Source organism: Pyrgilauda ruficollis, unplaced genomic scaffold, assembly GCF_017590135.1.
Source record: "Pyrgilauda ruficollis isolate IOZ18807 unplaced genomic scaffold, ASM1759013v1 scaffold279, whole genome shotgun sequence".
Taxonomy (NCBI): Eukaryota; Metazoa; Chordata; class Aves; order Passeriformes; family Passeridae; genus Pyrgilauda; species Pyrgilauda ruficollis.
This window is the reverse complement of record NW_024524144.1, coordinates 25,078-41,172: the sequence shown is the minus strand read 5'-3', so window position 1 is coordinate 41,172 and position 16,095 is coordinate 25,078. Positions and strand designations below refer to the sequence as shown.

The following is a 16,095-nucleotide window of genomic DNA, read 5'->3' as shown; positions in this document are numbered from 1 at the left end:
AATCTTTAAGAAGAAACCTTTGGGTCAGGTTTCTGGAAGTGGGATTTCTGAAATGTTTTATCAACCTTTAGCAACTAAAAAGCAAAAGCTGTGACCATCATTTCATTCAGTGTTCAGGGTGTTGCAAATCTTGTGGTTCAAGCTATAGATCAGCAGTTCCTGAAACAATACAAATTCTGGCTCTGTTCTCATTTAAGCCATTTATTCTATGCCAAAATAGGAGTTCTTATTATGAAGCATTAACAACCCAATGGCATACTTGGGATTTTGATATAGTTGAGAAAAAAGTAAAGGAATGTGAAGCCATCTCATGCATCCATCTGAGTCCAAATGTGGGATTCTCTGTTGAGCACATGTGGAAAAGCAGGTTTTCCCTGTGACCAAATGAACTGGGTTTTTTCTTTCTTTGAAATAATTTTTCATGTCAGTCTAATTTGAGCTGTGCTTCTTCATTTTCACACATTTTTATTTTCATCTTGCATGATCTCTGAGTGTGATACCTTATTTATTAATTCATTTACTCTTGCCATGATAAATACTGTGCATTGTTGGCTGTGCAAACAACTTGCTGCACTTTCTGGAACTGAAAGCAAAGAGCTGATACACAGAGACCAGAATACAAATAAAAATGCCATTTATAATTTGGTGGCTGTCCAAATTAAAAATAGCATGGCTAAGAAAGTAATTATGCACATTTAAAAAAAAGAAAAAAAAACAACCTGTCATTCTGGGCTGAGCAGGGGATTTTTGCAGGCTTTGTAATTGTACTAATTAAACATTAGTATTGGCCTAGACTTCAGGTTGTTTGGAATCAAGCAATTTTGCCATAGGAAGGTTGTACCTGGTGCTTTGGTCTGAGTGCAGCTGAGGACCAGCCTGGCTGTATTTTGCTGTGCATGTTCTGCTCCTTAGGGAATTCAGGTCCTGTGTGTGCTTGAAAATGAGTCCCGTGCCCCGTATCCCTCACCTTTCCCTGAACAACAGAGGAGCTCACTCATAACTAGCAATCTGATGGGCCTTTGAACTGCTGGCCTTAGAAGATGTAAAGCTGAGGGAAATAATTAAAAAACCATGGCTCCTTTCTTTTGTACTAAATTGACTAGAAAACCAGCATCAGCTGTGCTTGTTCTGGAAAAGGACTGATTGGTGTGGGGTTTGAGATGACTTATAAAACTGAGCATTTATGTACACTTAAAAATAACCCACAACATCCAAAATTATGTCAGTTTGTTGGAATATTTTGATGATGTATGGTTGTTTTCATGTACTTTTAATTTAGTAGGAGGTTGTAGTAAAGTTCAAATGTGAATAAGACAACACCAGACAACAAAGAACAACAGTCTAAACTATGCATGGCAAATGATCTGATTTTCATCACTCTTTAGAGATGGATTTTGAAAGATTTGCACATTCCTACATAAAAGTTTTGAGTCTTCCTTCTGATGGGGGAAAGTGCAGAATGATCAACATCATCTTTAGAAAGCTCTTTATGAGTTACCATCATTGTTTCTGTCTTTTAACTCCTTCTAAAATCACTTGTTCTTCCTCTCTGATAATTAAATGTTGTCTTCGTCTCCTAGTGAATAATAATTTATGTCCATGCTTTTAATTGGTCAGTGATGCTTGAACAGCAAAACAAAACAAAACCCCTAAATACAGTGCAAGAGGGAAATACAGAGGGTACCTGAGCAATTTGGCACTGATTTTGCTGCACAAAAATTGCAGTGAGATTCTACTGAATAAAGAAATCTCTTAAAACCTGGACTATCAATGCAAAATAGAAATGAAATGGTGTCACTGACAGATCAATGGAGGTAAGGGAAGTTACAGGTAGAAATCCTGCTGATATTTTAGAGAGCTTAGTCTCACTATTGGCAAATTAGGATGTGCTTTGGTTCTTTTCTAGTAAAATCACAAATAGATTTATGTACTGGACTGGAAAAGCTGATTTGCATCACTTCTGCCACTTCTCCCGTATTTTCTAGCATGTTAATAGGCTACTTTACCTCAAAATTCTTATGTTACTTTTTCAGTTTGTAGGATGTTTAGTTTGTTCTGTCAAATGGATGAACTTTTGCAAACATTTTGCTGAACAGCTTTGATTATGTTAAATCTGTTATAGTCTGTTCAATCCTAGAGCGCTTTTTTTGGGTTTTAGCTGCAATACTGGAAACCTTAAATGTTCAGGAAATATTTCCTTTTTTTTTTTTTTTGCTTACTTGTTGTTGAGCATACAAAACAAATTTCATGTCAGGAGATCCAGAAGATAATGTTGCCTTATATATGTACAAGTTTTCATTAGCACTACCAAAAGCTAAAGAGCCTTCTTTGTGCAATTACATATTAAATCCTTTAAAATATATTAATTGTATTGAATAGACATTTGTTTTGTATCACTTAAAAGTTACAGCATTCTAAATTACTAAATTCACAGATATTGGAACAGGAGTTCAACACTGAAGAGAAATATTTGACTAAATTTAGAACAAAGATCTGAAGTAACAGTATTTTCATTTGCTGCAAGAGATTAAATATGGGGAAAGGTAAAAACTGTTGTTTGTCCCCATGGTTAGATGAATAATCTGGAGAAATTGTAACTGCTTTTAATCTATCTTTAGAAAAGCTCTCTAGTCAAAGAAGGTTTTCTGAGAGCAAAACTGAACTCCCTAGTGACGTACAATCACGAAGTCTTACATCTGCACAGGAAGGAAGACTGAAGCATGTATCAGTTGAAGCATGATTTATGACACTCCAAGTCTCCCTACTCCAGAGCCAGACTTCCATGTGCTTATTGTCAGTTTTAATACCTATAGGAACATGTACTTCAGCCTGTGTGGAGAGATACCATCATAAAAATAGGCACTCTTGGACATTTTCATTCTCGGTGGTATCATGAGGTGGGGGTTTTCTTCTGGGTATGTTGTGATTCCTTGAGTCATGTTAATTTCCTGTCTATCAGAGAAATACAAAATGCGGCCATGACCTTGCAGTGCTCCATTCAACTCGGAAGTGTAATAAAAACAACTTTGAAATAAAATATTTCTAAGGAACGGACTTTTTGCCAGTAAAAATGTTGAAAACTACTCAAGTCATCATTTAAATCCCAGAACATATCTATTAATCTCACTGTAATTACCAAGAAAAGAGAAAAGACTAATGGTTTTAGACTTGTGAAAGATCTTGAAATAATATTAGTCTGCTCCAAATTAGCTGTTGGCTTGTTTTCAAATAATGATTCATGGTGGTATTTTACTAAGTTTTTTTGAAATTCTCCTTTAATAGATCAGACCTTTTGTTTAATTTGCCAGGCAGTGCTCTACATAGTCCTGCCTTCAGTGCTTCAAAAGTTTAAGGAATATATATATATATATATATATATATATATATATAGCTTCAGTTAAACCTTTTGAAGAAGTGTATATAAACTTTGCCATTTAAAGCAGGGAGAATCCAATTGAAGTATGCTTGATGGCAGTCTTCTTATTGACAGTTTTGGAGCACTGTTTAAAAGTGGCTACACTCATTGGAGAAAAGTTTAGGGAAACAAGAATACAAGAAAAGTGTTTGGAGAGTCTGTATGACTTGGCTCCTTCATATGCTCTCAGATTTTCCTACAGAGAAGATGATTTCATTCCTTTCAAGACAAGTAAACCAAGTAGATGCTATAAAGGAAAAGAGCCAGCTTTCCTAGTGACTGATAATACTTAGTTGTTGAAGATGAAAGAGGAAAGACATTAGAAGTCAGTATTGCAAAAAGGGGTTTCTAAGGAGCCTTAAATTGAAGACTTGGTCAGTAAATCCTGGGCTCATATGTGGATACTACCCCTAAGAAGCAGTGAGGAAGAGGAGAGGGGGGAAAAACCCAACAATCCCCCCAGCCTTGGAGATGATTATAATAGGATCATTTCAGTTTCAAATTACCTGTATGTTATAAATTTATAGAAGTTTTAATTTTAGCATAATGAGTTATACAAGGTTAGAATAAAATTGACCGTTTCAGTTGGGAGGGACCTGCAAGGATCACCTGACCCATTCAGGGCTAACCCTGTTAAAGCATCTTGTTAAGGGCATTGTCCAAATGCCTCTTGAGCACTGACAGGACTGGGACATCAGCACCTTCCTAAGAAGGTCTGGTCAGGTGTTTAACTACCTTCTAGATAAATAAATGTCCGGTCTAAATGTCCCCTGGCTCAGCTTTGAACCATTCCTGCCTGTTCCAGCACTGGATTCCAGAGAGAAGAGATCACCTCTCCACTTCCCTGCCTCAAGAAGCTGTAGAGAGCAATGAGGTCACTGCTCAGTTTCCTTTTCTCCAAATTAGACAAGTCCAAAGTCCTCAACTCATCTTCTTAGGACATTCCTCACAGTACTGTTAATAAACTTGCAAATGAAAATACACGCATTTAGTTTGTAAATAGATTGCAGTGAGCTTTTCCATCTCTGGTTCCTTGATTTCCCTTTTTACTCTGGCATGAGGCAGAGTTTTGTCCATGGAAGGTGTCAAAACTCCCTGTTACTCTTTCAGAGTAGGTTAATAAAGTTTAATATTGATTTCATAGCAGAAAGGGAGTGAGTGAAATGCTGGCTTAGTTAAGGATATATAGGGTTTGCCCCACTCCATGGGGTTTTATCCAGTGGGCATTCTGTAGGTCAGTAAAGCTTACACGTCTATGCTGAATTTAAATCAGTAAGAGCAAGAATCACTCATACAATGATTTTGTTGTTAACACCTTCCTTACAGTTGCTTTCCTCACAGAAAGGCAATCTTATTTACTCCTATTTGCTGTGAAAATAGAGCAGATGCTCCGTTGGAACTGAAGAGGTAGGTAAGAACAAACAAGAAAAGCAGATGGGAACTTTTATAAAGCTTGATGTCTCAACTGTAAAAATGTGAATTGACATCTGTAATACAGTTGCCAAATAGCATATTGATTTTTGATCTGCTAAGTTGCATTTTGCTTAATTTTAAGCAAAAGAACAGTCATGTGTTCAACATTAAGAAAATGTGCAAAAATTTTGCACATTTTAATGGGATGAAATAGCAGTTAGTTTCAGATAATTTCACCCTGATAATTTAGACATTAAAAATATTAAATCCTTTTGGATTATTCCATGATATTTTATGTGTGGGAAAAACCAGAAAAATTAGTTGCATTCTTCTTTGTTTTAATAAAACCTTAAAAAAGCAACTTAACAGAAAACAGAATTCTCTGTCTCCTCTACAACATCATTTTGCTGTGGGTTGTCCTGTTCCTTAGAGATGTACACAAGTAAACTAAGTGCAGACAAATACAATGAACGCTGCATGTTTAAAAAACATCTAGATAGAATTCATTACTAAAATAACGGAAAACTGCTTATCATAGCAAAAAATTAAATTGGGAAGCTTATAAAAACTTTTTTGGCAACTTAATCTGGATTTGTTGTCTGAGTGATTGTTAAAATGATAAAGCACATAGGTGTTACATCTGATATAACAGCAAAAGCTAATTTGATATTTAGGAACAATTTAAATTAGCCTCCACTTCCCTTAGCTCCTGTCTCCCAGGAACGAAACAGAGGAGAAGAACCCACATTGACAGTCTTGGATTTATCCAGTGCTGTTTGTTGTTTCCTTACACCTAAAAATAGGGCACAACAATCACAGGCAGTGCCTTTGTGCTGCCCCATGTCAGGCTGGTAGGCATTAATTTCAGCTTAAAGTCTAACTGGCTTGTTGTTCCTCCAAGGAAAACAGAGGAAAAGCCTTGCTATTTTCAAGTTTCAGTCTTTACATCTGCTCATGGTAAAATATAAATTAATTGCAGCTAAGTGAAGTGGCATAAATGAGAAACTGAGTGTTTAGCCAGGGCAATATCCAGAATTGTAATAGGAATTTTAGGAAGGTAATATTTGGATAAGTTAGTACAAAGATATGATTTGAAATGTGTTGATGCTTTTTAACTGACTCAAAAAAAGACCCCAATCAACATTACTGTCAGTGTAAGCAGGAATGTTCCTATTTAAAATCATATTAATATCTCTTTCAACCTCTTAGGTTATTGAGAGCTGCCTTTTTAACACTTTGAAATGGTGGGTGCTTCGCAACAGCTAGAAAACTCTTCAAAAACACAGCCTGTTTTCCTAATTTTCTATTTCATGGCTACGTTCTGCAGGGTTTCTTGTACTCACTAAAGAAGCAGCAAGCATTGATTCCTTGGGGTGTGAGGCCAAGGGGGTTGCTGACATTGATACCTTTCTCGCAACTGATGTTTGTGAAGAAAGCCTGAAAAATAATGCCTTGGACTATCTAGATACTTTTGTTGTCCTCTGGCACATTCAGTTTTGTATTTCCCTGAAATGCATTATATTAATGAAACACGCTGCATATGAAGTAAATCAGCCATGGTGTTAAGTCCCATGCTGTGGAACATGTTTTGAAATACTGCCTTGTGCTATGTGATGTCCAGGTGACATGAAGGTTATGAACTATATTTAATAATACATAGGATTTCCAAAAGCTTGTTTTCCAGTGTGATACTCAAAATTAGGACCAAACTCCCTTCTCTGATGTACCCTATTAACTTCCATGAGAAAACTCATTCGGTGCTGTAATCAAAAGGAGGCTTTGGCTTCCCTGGGAACCCAAAGTCAGGATGTTGCTATGTGGCACAGCATGTTCCCCTCCAGGAAGCTCAAGCATAGGTCATTATCTTTCTCAGATTGAAAAATATGTAAAGCAATCATATTTTTTATACCTGTGAACTGCTCCTATTCAAATAGGTTTGTTCACAAAGAAACAAATTATTTCTGCTACCTCACTGTTCAAAATGCCAGTAGAAACACTGAGGTTAAGTGCTTATTTAGGCTGGAAAGGTAAATAATTGGAGCTGTGGTAGTCCAGTCCAAAGCTGATCAATCTTCCTGATACTCAGTTATTTCCTAGAGTAAACTTGCTGGTATTTACAGCAGCTCTTTTTAAAGACACCATTCCTCCTTTTCAGCATGTTGCACAGAAGGATGCTGGGCATCCAAAATACATTTCATGCTGAGTAACATCTGGGGTGTTTAACCAATCTAATTATCTTTTCTTTATGTATTTCTTAATTGTGTGATGTTCAGACAAAACTTGCCACTAGGAAAGGACAGGATGAAGCAAATCATGTTGAACAGCAGCTGACACTTGCAGTAAATGGTGCTAGAACACAGCCTGTCCTTTTCTTCCTCTTTCCCTTTTCCCCTCTTGGTGCAGAGTGTTTATTAGATTTTATCAGTGACTGCAGTTCGTGCAGTAACTTGGTTGTGCTGGTCTTGTCACCAACAACTGTGATTGTCACTTTCTGCTTGTGAGAATTTTCTGACTTGTGAGAATTTTCTGACTTGTGAGAATTAACTACAAAGGTAATTTAATACACAGATCAACTTGGCTTTTGTCCAAACAAGAGTGGAATTCACCACTTCTTTCTCACAAAAACTGATGAGGACTCTTTTGTTCACACTTTTTTTTGGAGGCTGATGGTGTTATTTAAACTGGCTCAATGAAAGTATGATACTTCAAAAATTAGATACAGCAACATTAATTAAGTGGGAAAGATCTGGTTTTACCATGCATTTCTGTATTTTAGGGCATAACTAAAGAATTTTGGGGCATAGTTTTCAGGGATAACTTTTCCTATTGACCAATATAATAAAGTCATCACAACAGCTGCAAGGGATTGGTTACATTATTGGAATTTACCCGGGTGTACCCAGGTTTTTTCAATGCATGTGTTTCAAAACAAAAGAGTTTGGTAGCAGGTGTGACCTTTAGCCCTCCCTAACTTTGAAGAACTTCTCATCGTCATTTGTTCAGCACTGAATATATTTTGCAGGTGTAGGAAACAGAGGGAAATGTAGTTTGGTTTTGATGGGACCAGGGGAGGATGAGGAATGACTGTGTTGGTATTTTTACCCACTTTGTGTAAACCAAATTAGGCAAATTTAATTTTAAAGTAGCCCCCATGCAGAAGAAAACAATTTTATCTGCTAATATAAAACAGAATTGTCATAGAAGTCTTTATACAAGAGAGCATTGTTGTTGGGAGGCTCTTCTCGTGCCAAAGGGTTGCCTGATACTATTACTCACAGCAGAGCCTATTATGGCACAGACAAAAACAAGTGACAATATATATGAAAATTCAGATCTTTGCAAATGAAAGCTAGAAATGAATGTTTGAATCACCTTACTAATAGTAAGTATGTCTGCTTATATTTTTCTCTCATTAAACCCAGGAGTTTGTGCTGCAGTTTAAAAAATTGTTATTCCCAACACTGTGGCTTTGCCCCCTTTTCCATACAGTCGTTGAAGGCACATTCAGCATGTGCTCTGCCTTAGTGCAAGTTCATGAAAGGGACTGTCTGCTTAAGCATTTCTCTTCATCCAGAGTCCTGTTACTGTTCACTTCAGATTCAAGTTTAGTGAGTTCTGACTTCAGTACCTGGTTTCTGATCCTCCAGTCTGGGCTGAGTTGAGTAAAAGTTGGTTTTGTGGTTGAGGCTGTAGATCAGACAATGAGCAGTCCCCCAAGCCTGCCACAACTTCTTTTCAGCCTCAGGGAATTTACTGTTCAAAGTAGTTTCAGAACTCAGTTCTGATGGTTTTCTCTATATTCTGGCTGCTGGTGAGTCTGTTGTAGTGCTACCAGCAGCTTTTAGCATCAGTTGGAAACTGGGTATGTTCTGTACCTCTGGATGTCAGATTTGTGCACCTAGTCTGAAGGTTGGTGACACTTAATAAATTTAATCTTTTATGGCTGCATTCAACCGAGAATCTTTGTCTATACCTTTCCTTAATCCTTGAGTTACTCTGCAACTAGAGAATGGTGATTCTGCTTTCCTCCAGTTTTCTCATGGCTGAAAGGAGCAAATCTTACTATTGTGTAGTAGTAAACAACTTTTACTGTTTTGAAGAACAGCAAATTTCATTTCTATGTAGTGGATTAAGTTTTTCTGAAAATCTCTGAGGAGTCTGAACTGTTTTTCTGTGTGTGAAAGCATACAAATCTATGCTTTTGACAACCTCATTGTGATGTTACTAAGTGATCTAGTTTATGCAAGTTCCTGTTTCTTAATTCAGTGCTTTCCATACTTTTAAAAAGAACTAATATTAAATGTGTCCTTGGCGGTAAAACAAATCCATAACAACTGAAGCTGTTGTATGGTTACAGTTTCGGAGTGATTTTATGTCACATTCTTGAAATGACTTGCAGATTGTTTATGAAGGTTTTTTTTAAGCGAAACTTAGTGGATCTTACTGGTCCAGTAGCTAAGAAATTGAAATGTGCACTGAACAGTGTTAGATAAGAATAATTTTTACTTGGGTTTGCTACCTCTTTCTCAAAATAATATACTTTATATTAAATGTTTAAGAAGTAACAAAAACTTGGATATTTTGTAGAGGTATCCTATGTCATTCTACTTCCTGTATTATGGCAAGACAGAATTTATGGCCAAAATAATTTTTTGAAACGAAATTACAAAGGACAACTTTGAAGTTTTGTGAATTACAGTCAGAACATGGTGTTGTGGTTGTCTGTTTCCATCATATACAAACTTTGTCGTGATTTTCAATAGTATTAAATTTTTATCATGTTAGTTTATTTGGTCTCTTGTTGAAAACTGGAAAAGCCTCAGGAATAGTAATCTCAAAAATCAGCTGCATAAAATTCCACTTTTGAAAACCCAGCTGTCTCTAGCTGTAATTACTCTCTGAACTACCTGTTTGCAAAGACTCAATTGAATATGATTGTGGGCCTTTCAAAATAATTAATATCCTAAAATATCTGATTCTTATAATTTATTTTCTTACTCCTGTATGAGAATAATGAAACAAATTGGTGTGTGCATGCATATTTTATGCATTTTCAATTACTCTCTTTTTTCTCTTCTTTCAGGCCAGCCAGACCATTCAAGTTACCAAAAAGGTAAGGTTCAGTGCTGTCACAGCTGAGGTTTGTGGAATTATAAAGATGGTAGATGAGATGATGGCAAAACTGTTATTCCCCATACAAAGCAAGAATAAGGAATATTCAAAGAAAAAAAATAAACATTCAAATTAAATCAGACTTTAAAAGTATTTCTTTAGGCAGTGGGTAGTAAACTTCTGCAACTGCCATGGGAAACCAGGGTAGCAGATACTATCAGCAAGGTCAAACAACATTTAGAAGAATTGATCTGTAATGGGTCCCTAAATAAACTCTGAAATAAGGAGCCAGGGCCAAGTTCTTTAACATCCCTAAAAACACATCTGTGAATCCTAAGGAAGCAGGAAGGGGATTGAACATGCAGGATATCCAAACTCAGGCTCTATTTACAGACAGAAAAGCAGTCTCCTCATTAATACTAGGCTGGAATTTTAAAATCTTTGCAGATTTCAATGCTTCTTGTTTTCAACTATTTTAGGCATTTTTATAACAATCTGTGCCTGGATACTCCATGCTTCAGTACTTTTTTGGTTAAGGGTTGCTCTGAGAAGTGGCTTGGTTGTATCATCAATAGTGATAAACAAACCTGACAGACATTCTGAAAATTTTGTCATAGTAGTTTTTGATTCTTCCTAAACCCCCATGCAATCTAGAACACTGGGTTTGGATTGTATAGGCTCTGTAGCATGGCAGTGTCAGAGAAAATAACAGAGCATTGTATCTAAAACTATCAGTGCATCAGAATGGCAAGAAGAAACAATCTTAAGTGAAAAGACCTTAAAAACACGGTCCATCTTTAGGATTTGCTTTCAGTAAAGAGCAGGCCTGTTTATTAAGTGTCATATAATATGTAAATATTTTAGTTACAGAAATCTGTGTGTTGATATGTTTGGGTCACACAAATATCTATTGTTTATAGTGACCTTTTCACAATACAAAACCTATATATGGTACATTTCTGTCTCTGTACAAACCTGAGGAGTGGTTGAACCTGAGGACATCTGTATTTAGGAGCTCAATTGAAAAGTTTTTCACTAGCCACATATTATGCTTAAAATGGGAAAAGAACCTAAACATTCTCTTTTCTACCTTCTCCTTTCGAAGAAAACATTTAAGGTCTTGGATCACCTTTAGACAAATTGCTTTATAACAGTGGTGCTTTTAGTAGTGCTAAATATAGATTGAATTACTGTATCTCCTAAGTATTTTGAATTACTTAGAGCATGAATTTAAAAAAAAAAAAAACAAAAAAACAACCAACTAAAAACAAATAAATCTTTTTTAGGTGTGTGAAAAACATCAGGAAGAAATAAATTAATGAAAGTGACATTTTAATGGTACATAGCTAGCTAAAATTAGTTCCATTCTAACAGACTGAAGACATTGCAAAATGGCATAAAAAGTGGTATTTCGCTCAGTGTCAAACTTCCATGAGTTCATCATTCAGTGCTGGAATATTTTGGATGAAATAAAACCAAGAAGGTGTAAATGTGGCTGTATGTCTAGATCATTGCACAAACAAAAAAATAGTTTTAATTAGGCATCCAAAAGTGGGAGGTTTTATCCTGATTTAGAAAAGTACTAAAGAATGTGCTTAGCACTAAGGATATCCTTTCTGAATTCCACCGTGGAATTGATTTAAGCATTTTCCCCTTTTGAAAATTTTCAGGCATTTTCAGGCACGTGGTCGTTTATGCCCAATCTGTCAGGATGGTGGCTTCCTCCTCACAGAGAAAAAAAAAAAAACTAAACTCATGTTATAGGTTTTTAATGAATAAAAAATTTAAAAACATGCCATTTCTTTAGCCATGTACAGTGGGTTGGGGTCGAGGCTGGTTTTAGGCAACTTGGTTGGAGCTGGAGCCCTCAGCAGCATAAATAATGCTCAGACAGGTAAAATTAAAAATAGACTGGTCAGTCCTCTTGTCAGCCCAGGTCAGCTTTGCTTATCTTTATTTCAGTATGAGGTAAAAGAAACAAGAGAAATTTGCAGGTGTAAACAAGCACTTCACTGTTTTTTGTATGTGGCTCATTATCACATTAAACACTTAGGACAGAGGTTTTTTTACACCTGAAAGAATTTACCCGATTTAAGAGTGCTCAGCTGAGAATGGAACTGTAGAGACAACATGTCAAAATGGTAAATCTGGCACTAGTGATGAATAGGAAAATAAATCTTTTGGGTATAACTTCTATGACTTCAGAGCAAATATCTGTAATAGCTAGTCAGTCTAGCTTGGAGTTTAGAAAACATTTAGTCCTATATATAGGAAAATTCTATTAGGACATTTACTTCACTTCTACTTTGTACAATTGCTCGTTTGTCAAGCTGCCCCCTTTGTGATTGACTTTAATGAAAACTTTGACTTCAGATTGCTTTTCAAGCTTTTACTAATTAACCTATTGTGTGAGCATGTCAGAATTATTCCATGTTTACTTAACAGGAAATGGAGAAACACCCAGTGCTTTTTATTTCCTTGCTCCTCAAAGCTGTACTTAGACCCCTAGAAGTGCCTGTTTCCACATTCTGCAGAAAAACAGAAATAAGCTTGCTCATGCCATTGATTTTGCAGTCAGAACACTGGAAACCTGCTGCCGGAGTGGGGAGATGGACAATCACTCCCTTCTTAGCAGCAGGACAGAAAATTTCAGTCAAGCTGATAATTGTATTGTGATTAATTAGCAAGTTGCTCAAGTCTTTATTGTAAGAAAAATCATTTAGAAATTAAGATTTCTTGATTTCACTTATTTTCTGAACATTTCTCTTGAATTAACAAAAATAAAAATATTTTACAAAAATAATGAAAATTAGGTTTGCATTTAGCAATTCTTCCACTAATAAAATTTAGAATGAACTAGGTGTTAAAATCCAAGGATGGATGTTATGCTGTAAAACTAGACAGTTAATGTTGGTTAGTTTATATATCATGTTGCCAATCCCTTGCATCTTTGACCTATAACAGATTTCATGGATCATGAGTATGTAGGGTTTGAATATTTTTTAATGACTATTTTAAAAAGAGAGGAAGTGTTTTCTTTGGGTTCTGCTTTAAAACAGATATTTTTCTTTCTTGGATTTTTTTCTTTAAAAAGCTTAAGTTTAGAAAAGATCCCAAGTAGTGACCTTTTCTCTCACTAAATTTTTGACAAATCATCTTTTTCTAGTGGCTCGCAATCATGGATAAGCTTACATTTTTTGTCAAAATCCTGGGGGAAAAAATAGTCTGATCTGAAAAGCTCTTGAGTGAAGTATGGATTAGTTCTCTGTGCAGCTTTTGTTGCTGTAGCACCTCTCCCTGCTCCTCTCCCATAGCTATGCTGCGCTCATTGCCGACTGGCCCGTGGTGGTCCTGGGTATGTGCACTGTGCTCATAGTGGTGTGTGCACTCGTGGGAATATTAGTTCCAGATCTTCCAGATTTCTCTGATCCACTGCTGGTAAGTCAATATCTATCAGTTGTACTGTCAAATAAGTATTTTTTGTTTGCATGTTTTCCAGTGGAACCAGTAAACAGCAAATGCAAGTACAGCAATTGATAAAGTATTAAATCTAGACATTGGAGCAGCAAATGACAATACAAAGCTGCAGATGCCATCAAAGAATATTACCCACTAGTTTCCATTCCCTCTGCATTTTGCTAAGGTCATGTGTCCTTCTACGGAACTGCTTCATATTGAATAATGTAAATTCATCCCAGTTTTAGATGTACAGCACAGACCATACGTTCTAAATCAGGTTTCAAAGAATGAAGGCCAGGATCTGTAAAAGGAGAGGGGATTCTAAGTCCCTTCTGAGAATGAAGTGATAGCCATATTGAAAGGATAAAAGTAATTTTTATCAGATTCTATTAAATATTGCACTAGTTTTTTACTTTTCATGAATTGTCTTAAGCATAAGTAACTTTCAGGATTTTTTAATTGAAAATATGGAATTTAGTCATTATCCTCAAATAAAAATAAACTGTTCCTGTAAGTTATTGGTATTTATAGTATAGTATGTGTATCTGTACATATCCATATGTAATGGATATTTCCTGAAAACAGCCAAGTTGTTAAAATTGTTTCAAAGTCACTTTCAAAATTATTTAAATATTTGCCTTATTCTTAATTAAGACTGATAATTGAGATACAGAAGAGTACTTTATAGAATGCCCTTCCTCTGAAAACCAAGTGTTGAACATTGGATGGACTAAATCATCTCTTCTCAGGGAGAGCAGTAGGATGTGCAAGAATTCTTAATCCCTCGTCACTATCTACAATTGGTCATTATTTTGTCTGACTTGTCATGAAGCATTTTACCTCTAAAAGTAGATGCCTGAAGTAATTATGCTTCATAGTGAAAGCTATCCATCACTTCGATCCTGTTTCTGCTCTCCTGTTTGAGCTGAAGAATGAAAAGCATTAATGGAATTTTGTGCTTCTCTCTCCTTAGGGTTTTGAACCCAGAGGGACAGCCATAGGACAGAGATTGGTCACATGGAACAACATGGTGAAAAACACAGGGTACAAAGCAACACTTGCAAACTACCCTTTCAAATATGCAGATGAGCAAGCTAAAAGGTAAGGCTTTATAGTAAAAATGCATTTTGTTTTATTAGTGGTTTTGTTATGTATATCGTGCTTTCACCAGTACACTCTGAAGTTAATATATATATGCTGCCACTGTTTTCAATAAATACGGAATCTAATATTCTACAGTTCTTAAGGCCTTTCATACCAGGCTAGATATTACACATTGCAAACTTTTTAAAAAAATGTATAATTGTACTTTTCTCTACGGATATTTTCAGTACTGGACTCAATGTCCTTTCCTTTGAAGTCTCTTAATTTAAAGAAAAAATTAAATTACTGTTTCAGTTTTTGTATATCAAAATCACATTGGTAAAAATGTGTTTTCTCATATGTAAGAGCTGTTAAGCTATGTGACTTGTTTGGATGGTGCTTCTTTTAATAATTTCTTTGCTAAAGTGAAACCCTTTGTTCTGGTTTAGTCATCAAGATGACAGATGGTTAGATGATCACTATGAAAGAGAGAAGAGGCAAGCAGACTGGAACTTCCACAAGGATACCTTTTTCTGTGATATTCCAAGTAAGTGGATACAAGGAAAGCTAAAAACTTGTGACAGTTCAGAGTTTTCTGAACTCTTCTGTATATTGTATGCCATATTAGGAAGATATTTTTAACTTTATATATAAACAGAAGAAATACCTTCTTTCTCCATGCAGAAATCTTGGTAAAATTGGACTGAAATGTTTCCAAGTCGCTTTCAGAATGATTTAAAAATTTGCCTTATTGGTTCTATTCTATTGGCTCTTTTTCTGAATAAACTGTATTTACTTGAAGTGCTTCCTTTAAGTGTTTCCATTTCCTGTAAGGAATTTTATTAGTTCTTGGTAGTACTGAACATGGTAAAATCAGTGTTTTGTTTGTGGCTAGAGATGTAGTTCTTAATTCACACTTGGGAAGAAGTTGTGGTTTGTCCGTGCCATTAAGTTAATTCTAAAAAACCTAAATCAAAATAGTTTTTCTCTATATGTCCTACAGGATTCCACCAGTTATATCCTGTGCTGAATGTAGGGCTTTATTTACAGAAAAAAAAAAATAGACACAAAAAAACCCAACGAAGAAAACATCCCCCTTAAAGAAACAGAAATAAAAATAAAATGTCCCCACCTTAAAGCACTGTAGGCTATGAAGCTGACTAAGTCAAACTAGAGGACAAAAAAGACAAAGTCTTTTGACTTTTTACAGGGCACACTGCAGAACTTTGATAAGTTCTGTTCTGGCAGAGAGGTGTAAATCTTGCCTCTATTATTAGAAGGACCTGACCTCTTTTGTGGCTACTTCCACATGTGAAGACTGAGCACAAAAATGCAATTGTGAAATTATTTGTTCAGATTACTTGGTCTAAGAGAGCAATGACCAGGGAAAACCAGGGTGAAGAACAGATTTTTTTTTTTTTTTCAATTGCAGTATAGTCTTACATCTAAGTGAGAGGATGGGAGCAAGGTCATAATTTCTGTTCCTGTGAGCATAACCAAATTAGCATATAGTGAGTGAGGGAGAGGAAATGTACTTGGTACTCTGCTGAGCATTCTTGATGCAGAATTAACTCCTCTTATCTGGGCTGCTGTTCTGCACAGTCTCACTCTCC

The 16,095-nt window shown here is 35.9% G+C and overlaps 1 protein-coding gene across 2 annotated transcripts in view; it reads left to right on the top strand.

Annotated features, from left to right (window-relative positions):
• DISP1 (dispatched RND transporter family member 1) overlaps nucleotides 1-16,095 on the top strand; it is an 89,273-nt gene that overhangs the window by 63,156 nt on the left and 10,022 nt on the right. For both annotated transcript variants that reach the window (XM_041471785.1, XM_041471786.1), the window contains exons 3-6: nucleotides 9,912-9,941; nucleotides 13,255-13,378; nucleotides 14,373-14,500; nucleotides 14,932-15,029. In XM_041471785.1, coding sequence (XP_041327719.1) covers nucleotides 9,912-9,941; nucleotides 13,255-13,378; nucleotides 14,373-14,500; nucleotides 14,932-15,029 — 380 coding nt within the window. The remainder of the gene's footprint in view (nucleotides 1-9,911; nucleotides 9,942-13,254; nucleotides 13,379-14,372; nucleotides 14,501-14,931; nucleotides 15,030-16,095) is intronic.